Below are 23,616 nucleotides of genomic sequence, written 5' to 3'. Positions count from 1 at the left end.
CCATGAAGCAGAACCTTACCGTCTTTACTTCTGTTCATCTCTGAACCCCCAGAGCACAGAGCTTGCTTGGCCTATGCCAGCTGCTGAACACATATTTGCTGAATGAATGATTGAATGATCTTACTGTATATCTACTGTATGAGTTTTGGTAATTTAACCTGTCTGAGTCTCAGTGATCTTATCTATGAAATTGGGGATTGTAAATGATTGATCAGTAGCCTTATTATATTGCTGTCTCTTCTACCTCCATGGCCTCTATTTTCATTCCCAGTTTCTGTGCTTCCTTCTCTTTTAACCCATTGTACGCCATAAGCGTCTGTAGACGCAAGCAGCAGACCTTCCCCACATGCCACTCATCTATTAAAAAAAAAAAAATGTTTTCCCTAAGTGGCAGCCCTGACCAACTTTAAAATCATTTTTCGTGAGAAATTTCAGCTGAAGATATTCAAAAACACCCGGATTGTGAGTAATATATATTTTTATTATATTCATTGCAAAATGATATTTTAAATTAATTCAAAATATTGTAGCTTGTGGGGATGGTTTCCGTTTTGGATGCGTGGCAGTTATGTAACTGGTTGTCTGCCCTGCTTATCTAGCTACCTGCTGTACCTCTTGCCAGATGCTCACATTTAAAACTCAATCCTACCTTCTCATTTCTGCCAGGGAATGTGGATGTGGCCTCATCTCATTAACCCTCCCAGCCAGTGCAATTCAGGGATCTCCTTGGCCCTCTGGCAGCACTATGGTAATGGGGATACAGCAAGGTCATAGCAAGGGCTTTGGTCTCTGAGAGCAGTGGGCTTGAGCCTTGGCTCTGCTATGTATTAGCTATGAGAAGTTGGCTAATAATATGCAACATTCCTATGCCTCATTTTCTTCATCTGTTAAATAGAGGTAATACAAATGCATATGCCTCAGGGATTTTTATGAGAATAAGTGAAATAATAAATGTAAAGTAAATATTCAATAAATAATGGCTTTTGTTTGCTCTGTCATAAACATTGACAAATGAAGTGCCATGGATTGTTTACTTGTCACTTTTATCCCATTAGACCAAAATCGGCGACAGGGACCCAGCCTTGTATCTGTGTGTCCCAGAGCTCTCCATAATATCTGGCTCCTCAGAGTTGTGTAATAACTGCTGAGGAATGATTCACTACACTAATGAAGTCCTCGATGGCAGAGAATGGGTGTTAATCATTTCTGTGCCCCTTGACAGTGTTTAGCAAAGTGTGTTTTACGTGGCAATTGGTTAATTATATTTTTCTAGTAAACAAATACATGAATAAGTGAATGAGGGATTGAATTAATAGAGAAACTAGCTAAGTATATGTTGAATTGAAATGACTTGGTAAATAGGAAAGGACTTTGGGGAAAGGGCAAATGCTCTATACTAAATACAAGTCCTTGATGGATTTGGTGATGTTTCCCTGGTTTATTTAACTTGTCAAATTCCCCTTGTTGCCAGTAAAAATGGGTTCTTGCAGTATTTCAAGAAAGGAATTTCAAAGGGCACAGGTGTGGGAGAAGTTTAAGCGTAGTGGCAAGATTTATTGGGGTGAAGGGAAATAATACGCCCTTGGGGATGTGGAGAGCAGGCAGGCTCTAGTAACAACTGCTCCAAGATTCCTGATAATCCTCCATATATTTTGTTGGTTTTCGGAATGAGTAGGCTATCTTTCAAATTGTCCAACCTTCTTCCTAATTCTTCCCAGACTTGGGCCCTCCCCTAACCAATCCCTTTCCTGGACCTTCTGGGTTTGTGCCTTTATTCAATCTGATTCTTTTTACAGATTTTCTTGGGCTGGGCTCCACTGCACATGACCCCAAATCCTGCTGCATCGTTTGGTTTCTACTGCACATGTGCTTACCTCCCCCTGCACCATCTTGGTTTCTGTTTTGCACATGTGCCTAGCAAAGGAATTTCCCTTTTATTGTTTATTTCTCCCACCCATAGTCTGGGCCAGTGGACTGGCTGTCCCCTGGGGAAGAGCCTACCTACACAGGACAAGGGGTGCTATCCCCTGGGGTGTTTGAAACTATAACTTCCAGACTTAAGTCTGATTAAATGTAATGTGTAGACTCAACCAGGCCCAGCCAGTCTAGCTCCCTTCTCTTTTATTAATTCCAGGCTGCCTATGAAATGTAAGAAGCTTTCTCTTCTCACATTCTCTGCTTCTTTATTTTTTCTCTTCTTTCGTGTTAGTGCTGTTTGCCCTCCGACCTTCTGGCTGGAATGTCTGTTGCTTTGATGAAGGAAGGGGGAGCCCTCTGTTTGCACCTTCATTTGTACAAGGAGGTATCACTCTAAAATGAATAGGTGTTAAGCTGTTTTTCTTGTGCAGGGATGGATTTGCACAGATGTATTACCAAGCTTCTGTCCTGTTCATTTGTGAGCAAAGATAGGTGTCCAGGGATTCCTGGGGCAGGCTGTGCCCATGGACAGGAGTGAGACTAAGAAGCTTTCAGGGGGATTGAAGTGAGACCCTGGCTGCATTATCCCAGGGTAAAAATCAACTGTGCCTTTCCATTCAGACTCTAGAGAGAAGTGGGGGGAAGTTACAGTTAGAAATTGACAAGTGTATTTCAGCCATTGAAGTGGAACTGTATTCATTCATTTAATCTTCTTACAGTCCTGTAAGTAACAGCAGTTATCGTCACCATTTCACAGAAGAAGAAAGGCTTGGAAAGGTTACCTGTCTGGTCAGTTTCACACAGCAAGGAGCTCTAACCCAGACTTCAGACTCCAATGCACATCTGTCCGACTCCAGAGCCCACCCACAAAAGTTGAGTCATGGGGTGATTCAGAGACCAGGGGTGGTCTGCAAGGGACCCTGCTGTCAGTGGCTGTTCAGTATTGCTTTCAGAACTCACAACAGCTGCCAGGGCATTAAGAGCAGAAGAGGCATCCTATCAGCCACCTAACTCCTTCTCTCCCACCCCAAGGGAATTGTTGCAGCTGTGGCAACGTGTGTGAATTTGTGTGTGTGTATGTGTATATATGTGACATGTGCACAGACACATGTATGTGTGTGTATATGTATGTATGCATGTGGAGGGCATTTGGACCTGTGGATTCATTTATGAATGCATGAAAATCTCAAATCTATATAATACTCTTTTAATGGAAATGTTGACCCACTGAAATAAAAATAACAAACAGTTTATAAAAACAAATGTATGTCTTATACTAGTATACTTGTAATGCGATTTGGGAATCTTAATTCATCAATAAAGGGGATAGGAAGGAACTCAGTATGCTCCATCTCATGATTATTCCGAAATTTGAAAAGTGGGTTCTAGTGAATTTTTAGGCGAGATTACAGTTGCTGTTTTTATGGCAATCATATTTTATAGACTGCCAGACTCATTCATAACGATTCGCTGGGGCAGAGAGTGTATAAGCAGGGCACATATTAGGTCTCAACCTATTGTGTGCTTTAGAATAATCCACTTTTCCAAACTACCAAGGTGTGGTCCACTCTAGATATATGGAATGAGAGCAACTAAAGTTTGAGAATAATTGTGCCCATTTTTGGGGTGAATCTAATGTCCCCCAAGGCTTTAGAATCATTCCGCCAAATGTCACTTGTGAAAGACACAAGGATTTTGGAGATTTAGTAGCTATGTCAGTGAGAGGATATTTAGAGAGGAAGACAGATAAACAGGTGACCTAATACCACATGGTGTATGCTAGAATTGCCCTACAAAAACAGGCAGGCGAACAGGTAATTCTTGTGCACAATAGGTAACATCTGCCATGTCCACCACCTGCACCTAGAGGCCAGGGGTAGGCAAGCCAGGCCAGTACCCAGGCAGCATCCCTGCCTAGAGACCCAGTACTGTCTTTGTACACTTCCTCTAGCAGCTGTATACCCATGATGGTGAGAGGGGGAGAGCAAGGTGTGGGAGAAATTATAGGCTCTGAGATCCATGCTAATGCTGACCTCTGTCCTTTACTAACTGTGTGACCTTGGACAAATCATAACCTTGGTGAACCTTTGTTTACCTTTGCATCCTGGGGATAATAACTGTATAGCTGATAGCTCTCCAGGTGGCTGTGAAATGATGCGTGTATGGCACTGAGCTTAGTGCTTGCCTGGCAGGTGGTCAGTATTCATTCAATAAATGGCAGCTACTGTTATCAGCTTTTTCTGACCCATTCGACTTTTTTCATTTGCTTTATGTAATCCTTGACCCCAGAATATACAGGGGCGCTGCAAGTCTCTGGGCTGACTTCCCCCATGAGGACAGATGGTCTCTGACCCTACCTTCTCTGATTATCTGTGAGTCTACAGAAGCAGATGCCTGTCCTTTCTCCCCATAAGGCATGTGTTAGAAGTTAAGGACTGAAGTCTCTTGCATAACTGGGGTCAGTGTCCATGTCCCCTCGGTCAGTCCCTTATTCTCTGACATGCTTTGTGTTAACATGAAGGTTAAACATGGATTCTACATTTGTGTATGTGTATATGTGTATATTAGTCAACATTCTTCAGAGAAACAGAACCCAAAACATGCAGAATATATAGAAAGAGATTTATTATAAGAAATTGATTCATAAAATTATGGAGGCTGACAAGTCTCAAGATCTGCATCCAGCAAGCTGGAGACCCAGGAAAGGTGATGGTGTAATTTCATTCTGAGTCCGAAGGCCTGAAAGTCAGGAGAATCAGTGATGTAGTTCCAGTTTGAAGGCTGGGAGGCTCAAGACACAAGAAACATCATGTTTTATTTTGAATCCAAAGGCAGAAAAAAAACACTGATGTCTCATGTAGAAGTCCATTAGGCAGAAAGAATTCTCTCTTGGAGGAAGGTCTGCCTTCCTGTTTTATTCAGGTCTTCAACTGATCAAATGAGGCCCACCTACATTAGGGAGGACAATATGCTTTACTCAGTCCACCAATTCAAATGTGAATCTTATTCAAACATAGAAACACCCAGAATAATGTTTGATCATCTCTCTGGGCAGCCCATGGCCCAGTCAAGTGGACACATAAAATTAACCATCATAATTATGTATTTGTTTTTATTGCCAATTTTAGGGGAAAGGGTTATATCTTTGAATCCCAAAATTGGGGGGGGGGGGGTCACAGCACTTTGTTTATTATTGTCATTTAAAAATGGTTTTATATGCTTCTAAAATTTCTTAAGGAGAAACCCTTTTCAACATTTAGAACTAGTGTTCCTAATAATGTGTGAATAATAGCTACCATTATACTATATCCAACATTGTCCTAAGTTATTTTGCACATGTTAACTCATTTAATTCACTGAAGTTGATGGGCTACTATTATCCCATTTTATAGACAAGAAAATTGAACCACTGAGAGGCAGCAGGAATTGTGTCAGTTTTCCCAAGTTCTATCTTTAAATGAGATAATTTATGTTAAGCACACACATGAACATATACACAAAATATAGAATCCAACTGCAAACAAAAAGTTGATTCAAAAATAATCAAAGATTATCAAGGATCTGAATTTTATTTATATACACTTTGTTCAACAATGTGAACTTTGTATGGAGTATGCTGTCCCTCATGATTTCCATTCTGCAAATGAAGAAATTGAGGCTCCAGGGTGTTCTTATTTGATTGAGGTTATAGTAACAAAAGGGAGATTGATTTGTAACTTCCATCTAGGGCTCCTTCCCTTATATCTTAGTGTCCCATAGACTCATAAGGTGAGTTGGGATGGCAGCATCCTAAACAGGAACACAAACTGTTGATGCCTAATTACTGGAAGGATGATCAAGGAATGAGCACAAGGAAAGATAGGTGGGTATAGTGAGGAAAACTTGTAATCTGATTGCCTTTGTTGTCTTGATCACATAGGAAGCAGGTCATTAGCTGAGGTGAGGACGGGGAACAGTGTTGGAAGTTTGATGAGAAAGATTATATGAAATAACAATATAGAGATGGGAGAGTAGACACCAACGGAAAATGTAGTTTGATCATTAGGTAGTATTCAGAGCCCACTTGAGGTCAGTGGTGTGACATTTAAAATGAGACCAATCAGGGTGGTTGCCAACTGCATTCATTTGTGCAAACGCAGAAATGGAGCCTAAGGGTGGTTGAGCTTGACCAGTATTGGAGTGTTCTGACAAGTTGATAAAGTAACGGAGGGGAGAGAGAGCTGAGGTTACATGAAAGATGTGATTATATTAGTGGGTCATAGAATTTAATCTGAGTAAAGAGGAGAGAGAGTACGTGAGATACTTGAGGGTCAGGAAGACGGTGGTTGAATGAATGGATGTGAAGTCTCAGGTGGGTGGAAAGGTGCAGTGGCACCAGGAGGACTAAGCCCAGGAGGACTGAGCCCAGAAGGCCCTTATTGGGATCCTTGAAATTGTGGCCCAGGAAGAATTGTAGATATTGGTAATCTAGGCTATGACCATGGAGTGAGGGGGATCACTTGAGGAGAAAAATTAAGGTATGGTTTTAGAATTAAAAGGATCATTTCAGTAGCTACTGAAGTCACCAAAAATTGTGGGGAAGTGTCAGAGAGGACAGTGAGCCAGGCTCCGAAATGTGTGTGTCGGGGGAGGGGGGCTGGGTGGTATTGACATGACTTGGGCAAGAAGAGAACATGGATGGAATCCTATATAATAAAGAGGTAATATGCAAATTAACCCCCACACCATCACAAGATGGCTGCACCAACAGCGGAGGCGGGGTTCCCATAACAAGTGATCAGCAGGGACCTGAGGCTGTGTGGTGCCAGGCCAGGGTGGGGGACCTGCGGCTGTGCCCCCCGCCCTGCAGTGCTTGACCTCAGGCTGCATACCCTGCCCAGTGGGGCTTGACGGGGGACCTCAAGGCATGCCCCCTGCCCTGGTGCCCAGCCGGGGGACCTCAGGCCGCACACCCTGCCCGGGGGACCTCAGGCTGTGCCCCCAACCCGGCGAGGCTTGACAGGGGACCTCAAGGTGCACCCCCTGCCCCAGCCCGGGGGACCTCAGGCCACGCACCCCGCCCTAGCGCTGGGCCGGGGGACCTGAGGCTGCACCCCCCACACACCAGGGCTTGATGGGGGACCGGAGGCTGTGCCCCCCGCCCAGCACCAGGCCAGTGGACCTGAGGCTGTGCCCCCCACCCAGCAGAACTTGATGGGGGTGGGGCCGGCCAGGTCTGGATCTCATCCAATGTGGGTGGGGCCAGCCGGGTCTGACACTTCTATTATAGAGAAAGGGCAAATAGCAATATTAAGATACTAGAAGCCCAGTGCACGAAGATTCATGCTAGAATGGGCTTTCCTTTCTCTGGCTGCCAGCACCGCCTTTCCACTCTGGCCCAGCTCCTTTCCACTCAGGCCCCAGAGCCTCCTCTTTCCACTCCAGACCCGCCTTCCCACGCTGCCCAGAGGCCCTGAGAGACCGGGGGTGGGGCAGAACGCCTGTGTATGCAAATTAACTGCCATCTTTGTTGGGTTAATTTGCATATCACTCCTGATTGGCTGGTGGTATAGCGGAGGTATGGTCAATTTACAAGTCTATCTATTGATAGGTAAGATTTCCTCTAATTAATTCCCTTTTAATGTGCACGAATTTCGTGCACCGGGCCATTAGTAGTATGATATCAGGGATGAATGACTTTAACCAAGGGCAGAGTTCATTAGTGGTAGTTTAAACCTACTCCGTCTGGCTCCAGAGCCAACACTTCTAGCTGCCTGGCTCGTTAGTGACAAATATGTTGTTGTTTTTTTGCATAAAAAATTCTAAATGAATTTGTTTAGCTGTTAGTCAACATTAAATAATGAATAAAATCACATCAATATTTAACTTTTTTATATGAAATTTACATGTTTACAGATAGCAAGAGTTTGTAAAATATACCATGATCATCATTAACTTTTTAAAATGTGATGTTAGAAATGCATTTTCTATTCACCAGTGGGAATGTTAATTATGATTAATAATAATAGCCAACTTGGTTAGGTTTGTTCTATGTGACAGGCACTGTGCTAAGTATATACATGTTTACTTAACAATTCCAGGAACTACTTTACCCACATTTTATAAATGAAGAGACTGGAGCTGGGAGAGATGAAGTGACTTACCTGAGGTTGCATAGTGCAATGGACACCATCCTCCAGGACTGAACCCTGGTCTGTCAGACTCTCAGCCTCATTTGTGACAGTCTAATTCTTTCATGAGTACCTGCTCTGTGGCATTATTATACTAGACAGTCAGAATATAGCAATGATGATGACATATCTGGTGGGGGAAACTCTTTACTAAATATATAATGTACAAGTTATGGTTATAGGTGCTTTATATCACAAGGGGTCATAACCTAGTCTTGGGGAACCAGGGAAGGGCTACTTTGGGAAGTAATTTTTAGCCAGACTTGAATAATAGTGTAAGTCATCTGAGGAAATGAGAGGGGGAGAAATTCCAGGTAAAGTAATAACATATGCAAAGGCCCCAGACCCTAAAGCGTCCTGTAGAAATTTTGGGCATCATTGTCCTTATTATTGAACCTTGGATAAAACCACAGGTTTACCAGATAACCCAGGCATCAGGCGTTCCAGTACTTCTTCCTCCCAGAACCAGTACTGGCTGTGAGGACAGTGGCACATACTCGTCACACCAGATCACCATTAAGGTCAACTGAGGCATGGGGTGTTTCAGCCAACTGGGTACCTGGAGAAATCATTTTCTTACCCTTTATTTCTTTACTTCTGTATCTTGTACAAACTACCCTTTTCTGGAAGCATTTTTAAAAAATGAATCTCTATTCTCTCTTTATTTCACTGCTCTCCCCTTGCAAATGAATTTACCTGAATGAGAAAAGGAACATTTGTTTCAAAACTCCCACATTATGTATGGTTGTGAAATCCTAGACCAGGACCCCAGTGTTGGGAGTAGCTGGGTGGGAACGTTTGAAACCCTGCTTCCACCAGAAACTTGGCCTAATGTGGGCCAAAGGCAAGCTTAAGACAGTGCTTTTATTTAACTACTAGAGGCCCAGTGCACGAAATTTGTGCACAGGGATGTGTGTCCCTCAGCCCTGCCTGCACCCTCTCTAATCTGGGACCCTTCGAGGGATATCTGACTGCCCATTTAGACCCAATCCCGGTAGGATCGGGCCTAAATGGGCAGTCGGACATCCCTCCCACAATCCAGGACTGCTGGCTCCCAACTGCTCATCTGCCTGCCTTCCTGATTGCCCCTAACCACTTCTGCCTGCCAGCCTGATCACCACCTAACCACTCCCCTGCCAGCCTGATTGATGCTTAACTGCTCCCCTGCCAGTCTGATTGTCCCTAACTGCCCTCCCTTACAGGCCTGGTCACCGCTAACTGCCCTCCCCTGTAGGCCTGGTCCCCCTGCAACTTCCCTTCCCTGCAGGCCCGGTCGCCCCCAACTTCCCTCCTCTGCCGGCCTGGTCACCCCTAACTGCCCTCCCCTGCAGGCCTGATTGCCCCCAACTGCCATCCCTTGCAGGCCTGGTCCCTCCCAACTGCCCTCCCCTGCTGGCCTTCTTGTGTCCACATGGGGGCAGCCATCTTTGATCACATGTGGGCAACCATCTTGTGTGTTAGAGTGACGGTCAATTTGCATATTACTCTTTTATTAGATAGGATAGAGGCCTGGTGCACGTGTGGGGGCCAGCTGGTTTGCCCTGAAGGGTGTCCTGAATCAGGGTGGGGGTTCCCTTGGGGCATGGGGCGGCCTGGGCCAGGGGCCTGTGGTGGTTTGCAGGCTGACCAGGCCCCCCAGAGACCCAAGCAGAGGCTCTGGGATCTGGGATTTATTTATCTTCTATAATTGAAACTTTGTAGCCTTCAGCGGAGACCAGGGCAGGCTAGGAACTTGGCTTCCTCCATCGCTGGGGAAACCCAAGCCTTCTGTTCTCTCCGTGGCCACAGTCATTTTTGTTGGGATTTATTTATCTTCTATAATTGAAACTTTGTAGCCTTGAGCAGAGGCCTGGGCTGGCCAGAGTGTGCAGGAAACATGGCTTCCTCCATCAACGGGGAAACCCAAGCCTCCTGCTCGCTCTGTGGCCGCAGCCATCTTGGTTGGGTTAATTTGCATACTCACCCCTGATTGGATGGTGGGCGTGGCTTGTGGGTGTAGTGGAGGTATGGTCGATTTGCATATTACTGTTTTACTAGATAGAATTAGGGGTCCAGTGCATGAATTTGTGTACCTTGAAAGTAACTGTGGGCCGCGAGGCTGCAGTGGGCACAGAGGCAGGTCTCGGCCCATCCTCCGAGCCCCTGCCTGGCCCCTCCCACAGCCACCCCTTCACCCCCAGGTCCCCTATCTGCCAGCAGCTCCATTCTCTCTGCCGCCACTCCCACGCACTGATGGCGCCGGCCCTGCTCGCACCAGCTGATGGCGTGGAGTGATTGGGGCTGGGGCTGGCGCCAGCAGTGGGTGCAAGCAAGGCCAGCACTGTCAGCGGGTGCGAGTGGCAGCTGCTACCCCAATATCCCCTCAGGAGCAGGGAAGGTAGAGAAGCCCTCAGGGGTGATCAGGGCCGGCAGCCGCTGTTTACACCCACTGATGGCGCTGAGCAATCAGGCGGGCACCGGCAGGGGATGAAGTAGCGGCTCTGGCGCTAGCAGCAGGTGCGAGTGCCCAGTGGGACCGCGGCATGCGGGAGCAAAGAATTTTCAGTAACAACCAGAGGCTCACCTCAATGACAGCGACCAGCGCCCCGCCTTGGTCTGGTGCCCCACTCACCTGCTCCACCATCCCACCGTGGCAGATGCCTGCCATGTTCCGTGCGTGCCCCCTGGTGGTCAGCATACATCATAGCGACCGGTTGTTTGGTTTTTCGGTTGTTGGGTTGTTCCGCCATAAGATATATTTGCATATTAGAGTTTTATATAGAGATGGACAAATTATTGTCATTTGTAAAATGCTCTCTTAGTAATAGGTGGAGGGTTATATAAGTTCAAAAGAAGCTCCTAGATTCTGCCAGCTCATCATAAAATGCCTTATTTAGCATTGGCTCTAGCTCAAACATTCTCTCTGCATTGAACTGTATACACATACTGCATGCATGCTTAAATACATGCATACACCACATACATACATACATGTAGTCTCTCTATCCCCCACCTATTTTGTATGTTTTTATGTATCTATATAACTATCTCACATCTGTTCCCCTCCTTTCCCCCCATGATAAGTTTTCCACAAGGAAGCCCATCTCAGGTACACTGACCAAAAGCTTCCAACCTCCATCTCAGGTGCCACAGTTAGGTAAAAAGCTGGGACTAGCACTTAATCAAAACATCATTTAAAGGATTGTTGTCCAGAGCAGATGTGGTCACTTTCTGCACTGAGAGAGCCATTGTGAAGGGATATCCAGGTCTTCTGGTCAAGCTGGCCATGTAGGAGGTCATCGCTCAGTTGGGTCTGTGTTACACAGTGGAAAAAAGGCACAAGAAGCAAGCCCAATACCAAGAATGAAGGGAAAAACCCTGCAACAGCTGCTGTGTCTTAGGGAAGAGGAGGAGCAAGAATTGAGAGAAGCTGAAAGCTTAGAAATTGCCAGTGCTTAGGAAGAAGTCTGCATAAACTGTGGGAATTGTGTTAGGCAGGGAGAGAAGAGAAAAGGCAAAGGGAAGATTACTAATTGTCCTCAGTGTACACAGTCTGCATGTGTGTCCTGGGCTGCTGTGTTTTCATGACAATGGTGCTCCTCGGAGGCACAGATCATGTGTCTGCCTGAGGCAGGGATCCCAGCTGGTTCCTGTGCTTGCCCTCGATGCCCCTGCCATCTGTAGCTGCCCACAGGGAGGACAGTCTTCACGGTCTTGATTTGTCAGCAAGAAGACATAAACAAGCAAACAGACTTCTTCTGAGTTTTGTTTCTGCCAATTTTCCTAAACCAAGAAGATGTGACTGGCTTGCCCAATGCACAACAGAGAATGCTGGAGGCCACACATCTAAATTGAAGTCAAGAGACTAAAGGTTCTGTCCAATTGCAGGGCTCATCGGGCCTGACACTGTCCTTGGGCACTCTTCCCACAAAACTACTGTTGGCACCAGCTGCTCAGTATTGCCACCCACTCGTAATGGAGGCAGCACCTGTGCCACCATGAGCAGAGAGCAACTCAGGTGGAAATTACTGTTTTGCTTGACACTCACCCTCTCCCCAGCTCTAGCCCTGAAGACCAAATGGGACTTGCCTTCTGCCTTGATGGGCCCAGGTTGGTCATCTGATCCAGGATATGCCCAGCAGTCTTCCCAGGGATTATTCTTTCCTAATGATCAGGGGGAGTGCCCCTCTGTGGTCTAATGTAAAGATAGGAGCTGGAGCTGCCAGAGGCCCTGCCTCTAGCACATGCAGTAGCCAGTGTGACCTAATGACACCTGCAGAGTGAGAAATAGCAAGGAGAGGAGGACAATTCTACAGCCCTAGAGACCGTATTTCCAGGCATCTTCAAGGCCATGTCCAGCTATGCATGGACATGTGGCTCAGTGATGGCCTCTTCTTTGGTGGGGCCAATTCAGTTCACTCGGACACAGAGAGCCCTTCTACATAGGTCATTCCTCTCAGTTGGTCTCAGGTAACTCAGCTCCAAAATGTTTCTGGTACTTTTAGGTCCAGCTCTCCATTGCTTTGTCTGTGCCTCTTCCTATATGGCCCCTTGGTAGCTTCTTCACTCATGTAATCCCCCAACTATCACTCCATGCACTGCCAACACCCAGCCTTCCAAGCACCCGTGATGAGTGAACTGACACAACTCCCCTCACTGTCACTTAGCATGTCCCCTATACCTCCATCCCTCTTCCCGTTTATTCATTCTCTTCTATTTGGATCTATGTGTGTTTCTTCAAAAAGACTATAGGTTCCTTTGAAGGAAAAATCTCTTAATCCCAACTCCTATTTCCTGGCATCACAATTTACACACAATAGGCCCTCCATAAATGTTTGCTAAATAAGTCAAATAAGAATTCCCATTTCTCTGACATCATTCCTGACTAGAGGGAAGAAAATAGTAAATTCTCTTTTATTCCTTTGCTGAAGAATTATGCAGCTGATTCCTCTTACCATTTCACAATATGTTCTTTCCTCTCTGTGGGTTTAATGTCAGTACTGTATAGTCACTGCCTGCAAAGTGATCGCTGGCTAGGAGATGGGTGGGGCACCCAGGCTTCCATACTCATTATTGCCTTCTCTCCAGCCAACACACCAACATTTACAGTCTGAGTGGAAGCCTGGTATTGCCATTGCATCTGCACCTCTTCCTCTAGAGAAATTGGGGGATATCTTTATTATAGTATTTATACTTGACTCAGGTAACTAGCAAATTTAACCTATTTAACTAATGCTTGTATAATACTAAATGCCAGATACTGTTCTGAACACTTTAACTACTGTATATTAACTAGCTTCTCCTCATAACAATCTTACCAGGTAGATACAATGATTACCATCAGTCTCATTTTATAGATAAGGAAATGGAGACATCAGTGATTGAGGGACTTGTTCATGGGTCACAATGCGATTGTTGGCTAAGCTGGAATTTGAAATAGGCAGGCTGGTCCAGAGCCCATGTCCTAACCACTGCACGCTCCTGCCTTTCAATGTGACCAGGGTGGTATCCACACTGCACATCTGTGTCCTTTGAATCTAAGTTGCCTTTCTTACCATTCAGGCCTCTCCAGAGCAGGAAGTCCCTTTGCCCTGACCTACCTAGCAATATGGTGATGTGGGCTTAGTGGTCCTGGCTTATTTTGTTACCTATGACTTGTAGGTTTATTAATGTTACTCTATGAAATTAATTGTTCACATTGTAATCAACAACATCCTAAAGTTTGGTTCCTCCAAATATATTTTCAAACAACCTAGGAACCATGCCAAGAATTAACTCTAGTTTACACATTATACCAGTTTTGAGTACTACTGATGACTCAAAAGCAAATGTGTGCTATTTGAAATTATTAAATAGCTAGTAAAGAAAATGTGACTTTGCCCAAAAGAGAAAGTTGCATGTCTCTCTCCTCTCTTGATTGCCTTTTCTAAGTGTCTAGAAGCATATGGGACAAATCATGATTTCTGGATTTTTTTCTTTAATTAAGACATTTTTTAGCTGGCCTTAAATCATCATTTATTATTCAACAAAAAAGAATCAGACTTAAACCCCACTTTATGGGGTCACCTTCAGTGAAATTAGCAGAACAAACATAAAACCACATGAGAGCTGGGCCTTTGATGCAGGGGTTGGTTATTCATAGCACAGTGTTTGGGTACTTTTTGGAGCCAATTCTAATTGCCTCCAAATATTTCTAAATTGGATTCCAGGAATAAAGTGTGTATAAATAGTAAGCATAAAAAATGAATGCATCCATCCCAACCACTCCCTCGTGTAGCCCCAATGGCCTCCCTTTGCAGGTACCAAGTCCTTGGAGTAGTTAATTGGTTAACAGGTTGGGTTAAGTTGGTGGTTCTCAACCTCACCAGACCCAGCATGCTATTTTATAACAAATGTTTTTGACATGCACTGACCACCAGGGGGCAGACACTCCAACCAATAGGTTAGCTTGCTGCTGGGGTGCGGCTGATCGGGACTGGACCAAATGGGCTGGACACGCCCTGGAGCCCTCCCAAGGTCCCTCCCTGGCCAGCCAACCCCCATTGGCTCTGATCAGGACTGGGCAAGATGGCCCCAATCAGTCCCAATTGCGGGTCAGGCCAAGAGAACCCAATCAGTGCACAAATTTGTGTACCGGGCCTCTAGTTCATAAATAATAAAGTCTGTTAAATTTTTTTTTCAAAAAATAAGTATAATGCCTTAACAGTGAAGTAATCTACATATATAAAAGCCTAAGCGACCAGATGACTGGTCGACCAGTCGCTATAATGCTCACTGACTGACCACCAGGGGGCAGACACTCAACGCAGGAGCTGACCCCTGGTAGTCAGTGCGCTTCCACAGTGGGAGTGCTGCTCAGCTGACTGATGGGCGCCAGACACAGGGCTCATGATTAGCCACTGCAGCCTGGTGACAGCAGTGGAGCAGCAACGAGCCTACCCAGCAGCGGCAGCAAGCACAGCGGGGCTAGGATGAGCAGGAGCGGCAGGCGGCTTTGGACTGCCGGTTTTAACCCAATCCCCATAGGCCACACTGAGGGACCCCAGCAGTGCACAAATCTGTGCACCGGACCTCGAGTTTATAATGATATAGTAACTTTTAATGCGTACCAGTAAATATTCTGTAATGTTAAAATAGGAGAAGTATATATAGTTCACAGACATTTGCAGCCAATGTAGATTCACCAAAATGTAATCTAAGAACAATCCAGTCTAATGCAGATTCTTTATTGGTGATTCAATGACCATGAACAGCATTTCAGACAATGACATGATTTTCCAAAATTATGAACAAACGGTAAAATTTCTAAGTAATAATGTATAATCTTCCCTTAATTTATATGGAATTTATGCACCTAGAAAATTCATCATATGTTAAAATTGTATAAGCTACTCTGTGCTTATTAGTAAATGGAGTTAGTAGCTAGGCTCAGATAATTATAAGCAGGTTTTCACCTCATAAAAGTGTAGCAAGACATTCAAAAGTTTGGAGGGCTTGGGGAAATGTGCTGTTTACAGAGCTGTCTGAGCATGGCCCTGTTCTAGCCTTCTTAGCCCTACCTTCTAACTGCCAGTAGTGTCCTCAGTCATTGTGTCATTCATCTGCCACAGACGTCCCTTAAATGCCCTCTATTGGGTGATATCCCCTGCCCTGACAAACACTGGGTTAACGCCTAGTATTAGATTTAGCCCCAAATAATTATGTTGATGTATTCTCCTGACTTTTTATAGGCCTTGAAAAGTAAAGGCATGTCTACAGTGAAATCCTCTATTACTGGGTTATTGGGTTGGTATAATTGGGTGATACGTGAAGACTGCTGTCCATGACAGCAAGGGCTCAGTCCATCAAGTGTGCAAAATATCTGGAACCCAGCACAATTCTGGGCTTTCCTAAGTCTCGCTTCAGTGAGCAAATAATCTTGGGGTTGGACATCTGGGTTAGTGAAACGATACATACTATTTAAAAGAAATAGTTTTATTACTTTCAAGTATATGAGACACTTATTCACTAGGGAGGCTTGTGGTTAAGGATTCTTTTTAAAATACCATTTTAGTGGTTTCTGTTTGAGAAATGGGTGACATTAAAATTTTAAAAAACATCTGGAACCAGAAGACCTGGAATCTTCATGCCATTCTGAGTAGAGAAAGGGAACGTGTGGAGGACCCGTATGAACCTTTACCTTGGCTTAAAAGTTTTGCTTAATCTTCACAGTGGTCTATGAGGCAGCTCTTGCTAACCCAATTTTTACAAGTGATAAAATTATACTCAATAAGGTAAATAACCTGCCCAAAGTCAGACAGCTGTTTCATCAGCAGAACAAGATTTGAACCTGAACTGTCTGATTCCAGAGGCTCCACCTTCTCTGACAAATCATGCTGCCCACCCCCCCTCTTTTAAGTGAGCCTAAGCTGTTTCTGTTCAAGCCACATCCAAAGGGCCATCCATGAGTTATGGTGATGGGAGGTCCACCTTAATATAGTTTTACTCTCTATATCGTTCCAGTGTTCATGTCTATTAAATGTCACTCTTCCTTGTGGCTCAGTGATTTTTACATTGATCCTGTTATTGGCTGGGTTCCTGCATTCAAGCTCCTGTGTAAACCGACATCAGTGTTGATTCCTGAGGACAGGGACTAGGTACTCGCTGTCTTTGGGCCTCCAGAGTCCAGCCTGGTGCCTGCACAAAGTGGACAGATGTGCAGGGAGTGTGTGTTGAGTAGACTTTAATGGAATGATGTTTCTCCTTTTAGGCCTTGGCCTTACACAATATTTCAGCGAGGCTTTGACCTGGTTTTGGGAGAGCAGCCTTCTGATAAAATATTCAGGTGAGTGGTTGTCTAGGGACTTGCTTATATATGTCTTTAAGCCCCATGTCCCACTTCCCACTGAGCTTGCTTTCCTAGCGGTAAAGTGGAAAGGCAACACTTTGATGAGTCATTCTGCCCTCCTAGTAACAAAAGCATTTGTCCCCCAATCATGCCCAGTGACAGTGTGGAGGCTTTTGCAGTCACACGGATTCTGTGGGGTCCTGGCTTCCTCACCTGCTCTCTGATCCCTGTGATTCACTTTACATCTTGGAGACTCCCCTTTCCACTTTGTTAAATGGGGCTCCATTACATGCATGGCTCTCTGCATCTCCTTTGTGCACCTAATTCTACCTTCCTCATAAAGTCTTAAGTTATTCAAAATTAATCTCTCTGACCCTGCCACCCCTTTTTTTCAGATCTACTTTATTATTATTTTATCTGCCACCCTCCTGATCAAATTGGATGTTTCTAATCCCTCCCAAATTTCTACCTACATACCAGGGAATGTCACATATTAGAAAAGTCAATGAGCAGAAGAAGAATTTGGGTTCTATAAACTATTTGATTTTTATAAAGTCTCATTCACACCAGGCTTTAGCAGGAAAACATCTTTATTTCCAAACTAAGATTTTATCCATTTATTTTGTCAATTTATCCTTCACTTAACTTGCATTTGGTGAAGACCTTGCTGGGCCTGCCACTGTGGGTAGGAATACATCACCCTCTGTGACGGCGCCCTCTGGTGGAGGCAGGAAACAATTCTGCAGGAGTGTCTGATGTCAAAAGGATGCTCTGAGCTACCACATTGCGTTAGGGAGGAATGGTGAGCAAGGTGGGACAAATGTGCTTCCTTTCACTGCACTTGGATAGTGTGCTGAGCCTCACGTATTCACTGCTGCCTTTGCAAACCCCTCCTGTCATCCAGTCCTGGCCCAGATGTTAATATTGCTCCTGCACTTGCTCCTGGAGCTGGCTCCTCTGCTCCAGCTCCTCCTGCTCCTCCTCCCTGCTTGCTGGGGATGGGCTGGGCTTGTCCACTGAGGCGTTTTCCTAAGGCATGCTCTGAGCAAGAGTGCAGATTTACAGATTCACACCTTATGGGGCCTTCCCTTCCCGAACTTTTCTCTCCTGATTGTCTCTCCTGGGGCAGGCTGCGCCATGTTTATGGCATTGGTTGCAGGCTTCTTTTGAGGATTTACGCTACAGGAGAAGACAGCTATATCCTTAGACTGTGACTTGGACATTGAAATTTTCCAACAATGATTTATCATTTGGCTGACACTCCCCCCCCCTTTTTTTTTTTTTTTTTTTTTTGCTGCTGAACTGCCAGGACCTTCCAAGGGTGATCAAGATAAGGCAGATGGAGAGCCTGGCCGAGTCGGGCTGATGAACATGGATAAGTTGCCATTCCCCTAAAAGTCAAACACTAACATTTTAAAAAGCAAGCTCCTTAATGAAATTGCTATTAGAGCAGAACTTGCACCAAAACTGTGTTTGCATCCCCACAAGCACCATTTACTCTTTTCAAGTTCGTTAGCTGCCACCTGGAAGTGACACCTGAGCACTACAGATGGGATTGGCTATGAGGCTGGACTGTGCGGTCAGCGCGCTCTCTCAGGAGCCAGTGTGTTCATCAGTAAGTGATGAATCATTCTGGTCACCAGCATGGCAATAATGCATCTCTCAGATGAAATCAGTGGGTCATGATTCCCTGATTTTAGGTATTAAGAACTTGAACCAAAACCACTCTGAGTAAACCTAACTGTCAGTGGCCACAGGAAAATCCTGTGACCTGCTCAGTGACTGTTGCTTCTTGAAGGAGAACGTGACTATCCGCTACTCTGCTCACCAGTGATTTCGTGTTCTGAGGGATTCCAGGAACTGCACATGTCCCTGGACTGTAAAAGAAAATTTAAATTTTGACATTCAAATCTTCCCACAATTGAATGCCAATGTGCAGCTCCTTTTTAATTGGCTGCTTTTCTCTTATGGAGCCTTCCATTCTTACCATCAGATCTATCTTCTAACTGCTGCACTGTTTCTAGAACTTGAATATTTTTTACTCTGTACACTCACCCCTACTCTTCCCTCCAGCAAGAATATATATTCTCCTCCTAATATAAACACTATCCCTTTTCATGGCCTAGATCAAGTCTGTTGAGCACCTGCTATTTATTACAAAGCACTGTTTTAGATACTGTAGTTAAAACCAAACAAATATGACCAAGATAGTCCCTGACTTCATGCAATTTATGGTCTCATCCAAGAATTGTTCTCCAACCTTGGGCCTCCATGAGAATCCCCAGTGTGCTTTAAAATGACTAGTGATCTTATGCAGCACAAATCAATTTATTCGAAAGCTCTGGGGATGGGAGTGGTGTTTTTTTGTTTTTTGTGTTGTTTTTTTTACAAACCCCATGGTAATTCTAATCTGTACTAGTGTTGAGAAATGCTTATCTAAAGCTTTTTCAACCCACTGCACCAATCCACAATGACCTTCCCCCTCCAAATTTCTGTAATTTACTGGCTATAATATTTACTTGTCAATTATTTTATTTCATATTTATTTTAATTTACCTATTTTTTTCTACAGTGAAATGGTTGTCTTATTGAGGGAAGTGTCATATATGGCTTTAAATATTTAATATCAAACATGAAATTTTGAACATAGTTGGTCTTCAACAAATATCTGTAGATGATCATTTCAGGTATTTCCTGAGGACTTGAAACCAGATTAGGAAAAGACCTGATGCTCAACCTGACCTTGGTAATCTGCAATCCCAAAGAACCTGGAAAGGGTCCAAGCTAGACTCAGAGGGTCCAAGGGGAAAGGCTGAGTCTTTGCATCAAGCCCAGTCTAGTGCCCAAGGTGTTCTTTCCATGGTGGCTCAGATCACTCCGTCCTACCGGATCTTCTGGTGGCCAGAATTACTTCAAACCAGATTTCTCTCTCAGAGACCTTCCCCACAAGTATGCACCTGCATCCCAGGGAACATGACCTCCTCCTGGAATGGCTGCTCTGGGAAAAAGTGGAGACGGTGGGCCACGAGCTCTTTGTCCCTTTCTCCGCATTCCGCCTCATGCCCAGCCACATGAGAGCACAGGCCTGTTCTGTCCACTGTGCTCTGGTGAGCATTTGCCTCTGAAGCAGAAGTTTCAAGCTCTTGTTTACCAAAGCCACGTACATGACTCAGCCTCCAGCCAAGCCACCAACTGTGACAGTCCCACCAGCTGTTGTGAGAGAAGGCCCAACCTGGGAGAGCATTCTAGATGCTCACCAACTTCCCTTTGATGGCTTTCTGAGGTGGTTCCTGCCAAATCTGCATGAATGAGGGACAGATGAGATTTCAGGACACTGCTTTTCTCTGACAGTTTGGGCTATATTTGGAATTAGTAAATTTTGCAGATAAAAGAAAACTTTAGAATTTCTTAGGCATGAGCCAGCATGAGCTGGAAAGCTGCTTAGAGAATCAGACCAGCCCCCATCTTCCCACTTATGGAAAGGTGACCTTGAAGAGGCCACTAAACACATTAAAATATTAGTAGGCAAATGTGTAAAATAGGCCAAATGACCCCTCTTGGAGGGCTGTTGTGAGGATAAATGAGGTGGCTCTGCATACTACCTGCCCCTTTGAGAGTTCTCAGTAGAGATTCGTCTCATGTCACACCTGACTTGGCTTGCCCTTCAGGCTTTCACCTTGACCCTACCAGAGATGGAATGTGACACTATCTTTCTTGTTAACTTGGTACAGAGTCATGTCTCAGAAGCTGCTGTGAACTTTGGAAGTTTTTCACAATGTCAAACCCAGATCCACCCTGACCATTAAGTCCATTCCAGCCCAGATGAACCCATACCCTGCTCTAAACGAAGGAGAGTCTTCCCCACTGCTCCTACCTTTGCATTTGAAATTTGAGACTCTCTCTCCCGGTAGCATGTGCAAACTAAAGGACAATCTACTTATTGATCAGTCAGTAAATATTTAAGGAGTGACCTCCTTGGGTCAGAAATTGTATCAGGCAGTGGAAATACAAAGATGAACAAGCACTGTCCTCTGCTATCTAAGGGAGCACCTCTGCTGAGCAGCGGTGAGAAGATGGGCACAATTCATCATCACGGGAGCCTGTGTAATAGGGGAGTCCCTTGATCAGCCTGCGGGTTGGATGCGAAGATCCTGGATGGGGTGGGACCTTACCTGAGTCTTTAAATGAGCAGGACTCCTGCAATGAAGAAAGGGGAGAAAATTCAGGAAGAAGAAATACTAGGAGCAAAGGCAGAGAGGTGAGAAATGAGGGCATCTTTAGGAACTAGAGTCAGGTTGCTCTGTAGAAGCACAGAGTATGGTGTCTTTGGAGATGTGAACTTCGTTCTGTGGGCCCGGGGTGCTGTCCACAGTTTCACTTGGGGAAAGATGTGGTTTGCTTTTTCCTTTGAAATATTTCTGTGTGCAGAGGAGGAAGGGAAAACTGAGATGAATGGACATGATCTCTCTCTTTCAAAAGAAAAACTCACTGCCAGGAAGTGCTAGGCCTGCCAACCGTTGACTAAAATCTGTCACATAAATGATGAGCTACAGGTCACAGATTTGTTGCTGTGCATCAATGCAAAACTTCTCATTTTAAAACCAAAATAGAAAACAAAGCTCTGTGTCCCAATAAACTCTCCCCACCCCCACCCCCCAGCATCATTCAAACGTGTGCCTGTTTTCTCTGAAATGGTACATGCTGCACAACAGTAGTGGGGCCTATCATAATGTTGCTGTCTCAAGAATATCTATTACTAAATGCAAAGTGAACGCAAATCTTGCACACTGTTACCTCCAACACACATTTAACCTTAAGTCCCAGATCCCAGGTACCTTGGGACAATGACTTGCCCTAAATATGGGCTCCATAATTTTGCCAGTTGACCTGTGTGTGCATGTGTATAAAGGGGCTACCATGCCTTCAGTTTTACCAGCTGCTTAGAGAAGGGTGAAGTGGTGGGTCTCCTCCTCTTGAGGGAGCAATGGACTTCCCTCATCTGGTGTGGACCCCGCCTACACAGACCTAGCCCAGCTCTTGCCTCTCTTCCCTGTGGATGGGAAGGGTTGAGTGTCTCCTTCAGATCAATAAGCTCTTCTGATACTTCAGGGCTCTTTAATGCAGGTGTTTGCCTAACAGGTCTTAGGATATGGGACTAAGGGTAAGAGTGTAGATGGGGAGAGAAAGTCTCCCAAATCCTGGCCACTTCCCACTTGCCTCTCCCTGGGGCACCTGTTTTCTCTTCTCAGAGCTGCTCTTATGAGCAGGACTGCCATTCAGGAAGTGAGTGAAATCTCATGGCTGCTTGCAATTCCTGAGACTTGGTCAGTGCGCATTCTCATGGCCAGCATCCTAGAGAGGACAACATTCCTCCCCAAATATCTCAAGTCACCCATCTGGTCTCCTAGCTCTCAGGTAGCACAGAGAGAATAGAGGGGTGCACGTGGGTTAGGGGAGAGAAGGAGCAGGATTCTGAGATGGTCCTCTGTGACCAGCATGCTGATGGAGCCTGTGCCGGCTTCTGTTTAATCGTATGCATCCTTCCTTGTTCCTCCCTGCACATTAAGTTGGACGGCGACACCAGACTGCCACTGCCTTGTGATATCCCACCCACACTGGCTTTTATCCCATAGACTATTTTTGACTGTGAACACAGAGCATTTGAATGCCTTTGAAATAAAATGAATGAATAAATAAACAAATAATCACTCATGGTCTCTCTAAGCTCTCCCTTGAAATGCTGATTGATTCTTTTATTCCTTTTAGCCCTTGTTATGAGAATAAAAACACACACCACCAAATCTTCCCTGTCTCCCCAGGGTTTAAGGCCATTAGCCGAGGGTGTGGGGAGGAGTGCGGAGGATACATCTGGGCCAGTCTCCTTCATCCCCCTTCCCTTCTCCCTGGCTCCTGGTTCCAGAATTTCTGTTTCCATCGTACAGAAGCCAGAAAAAGGGAGCTGTCCTCCCTCCTTTTCCTGGGTAGCATTCTGCCAGGCACAGAGAGATGCCATTGCTACCCCTGCGCGTGCGCAAACTGAGGGATGGGGGTATTGGGAGGCCAGAATGTCTCTTCAATTAAAATGCTTCCAATTATATCTGACTTAAGATAGGGGACGCCCAGCTTCAGATCTGAAGGAAACTGGAACACGCTTTCGTATGACTTGATAAAAACCACTTCTCACAGCTGGTGAGTGGGTGCCATGTCAGTTCTCCAACTGTCTGGACATGTGAGCAGGAATGGGCCTTGCCGCCTCCCTCAGACTCAGGCAGCTCATCCACAGAGTGGCAATCAGTTATCTTTTCTGCGGAGGCTGAGAGGGAAGCTTGCTGGTGGTGGATGCCAGGTCCTCCCAGGGGCGGTGGTCACCATGTCCTAACCCTCTGGTGGTGGCTGTCCCTGCAGATTCACCTACACCCTGGGCGAGGGCATGTGGCTGCCCCTCAGCAAGAGCTTTGTGATCCCACCAGCCGAACTGGCCATCAACCCATCAGCAAAGTGTAAGACGGACATGACGGTGATGGAGGATGCAGTGGAGGTCAGGTGAGTTCGGCCTCCAGGTGCTGAGGCCCATTCTTGGCTGGAGAGACTGAGGGAGAAACCACCTGAAGGTCCAGGACCATGTGAAAGGAATCCTGACAAGCTGTAAAGAGAACTTGGCAGCTGCCTTTACATTCTCTCTATGCAGTGCCAGGATCTCCTCTATCTGGGTCAGCATTGCAC

General features: G+C 45.4%; 1 protein-coding gene across 1 annotated transcript in view; it reads left to right on the top strand.

The window, feature by feature from the left end:
* The window catches only part of ASTN1 (astrotactin 1), a gene marked incomplete at its 5' end in the record, with an annotated part of 288,747 nt that overhangs the window by 192,157 nt on the left and 72,974 nt on the right, over positions 1–23,616 (top strand). The window contains 2 exons of the mRNA XM_079762051.1: positions 16,816–16,890; positions 23,299–23,436. Of these exons, the coding sequence (XP_079618177.1) occupies positions 16,816–16,890; positions 23,299–23,436 (213 nt within the window). The remainder of the gene's footprint in view (positions 1–16,815; positions 16,891–23,298; positions 23,437–23,616) is intronic.

Source organism: Cnephaeus nilssonii (genome assembly GCF_951640355.1).
Source record: "Cnephaeus nilssonii genome assembly, chromosome: 21".
Lineage (NCBI taxonomy): Eukaryota > Metazoa > Chordata > Mammalia > Chiroptera > Vespertilionidae > Cnephaeus > Cnephaeus nilssonii.
This window is presented reverse-complemented; position numbering and strand designations above follow the sequence as displayed.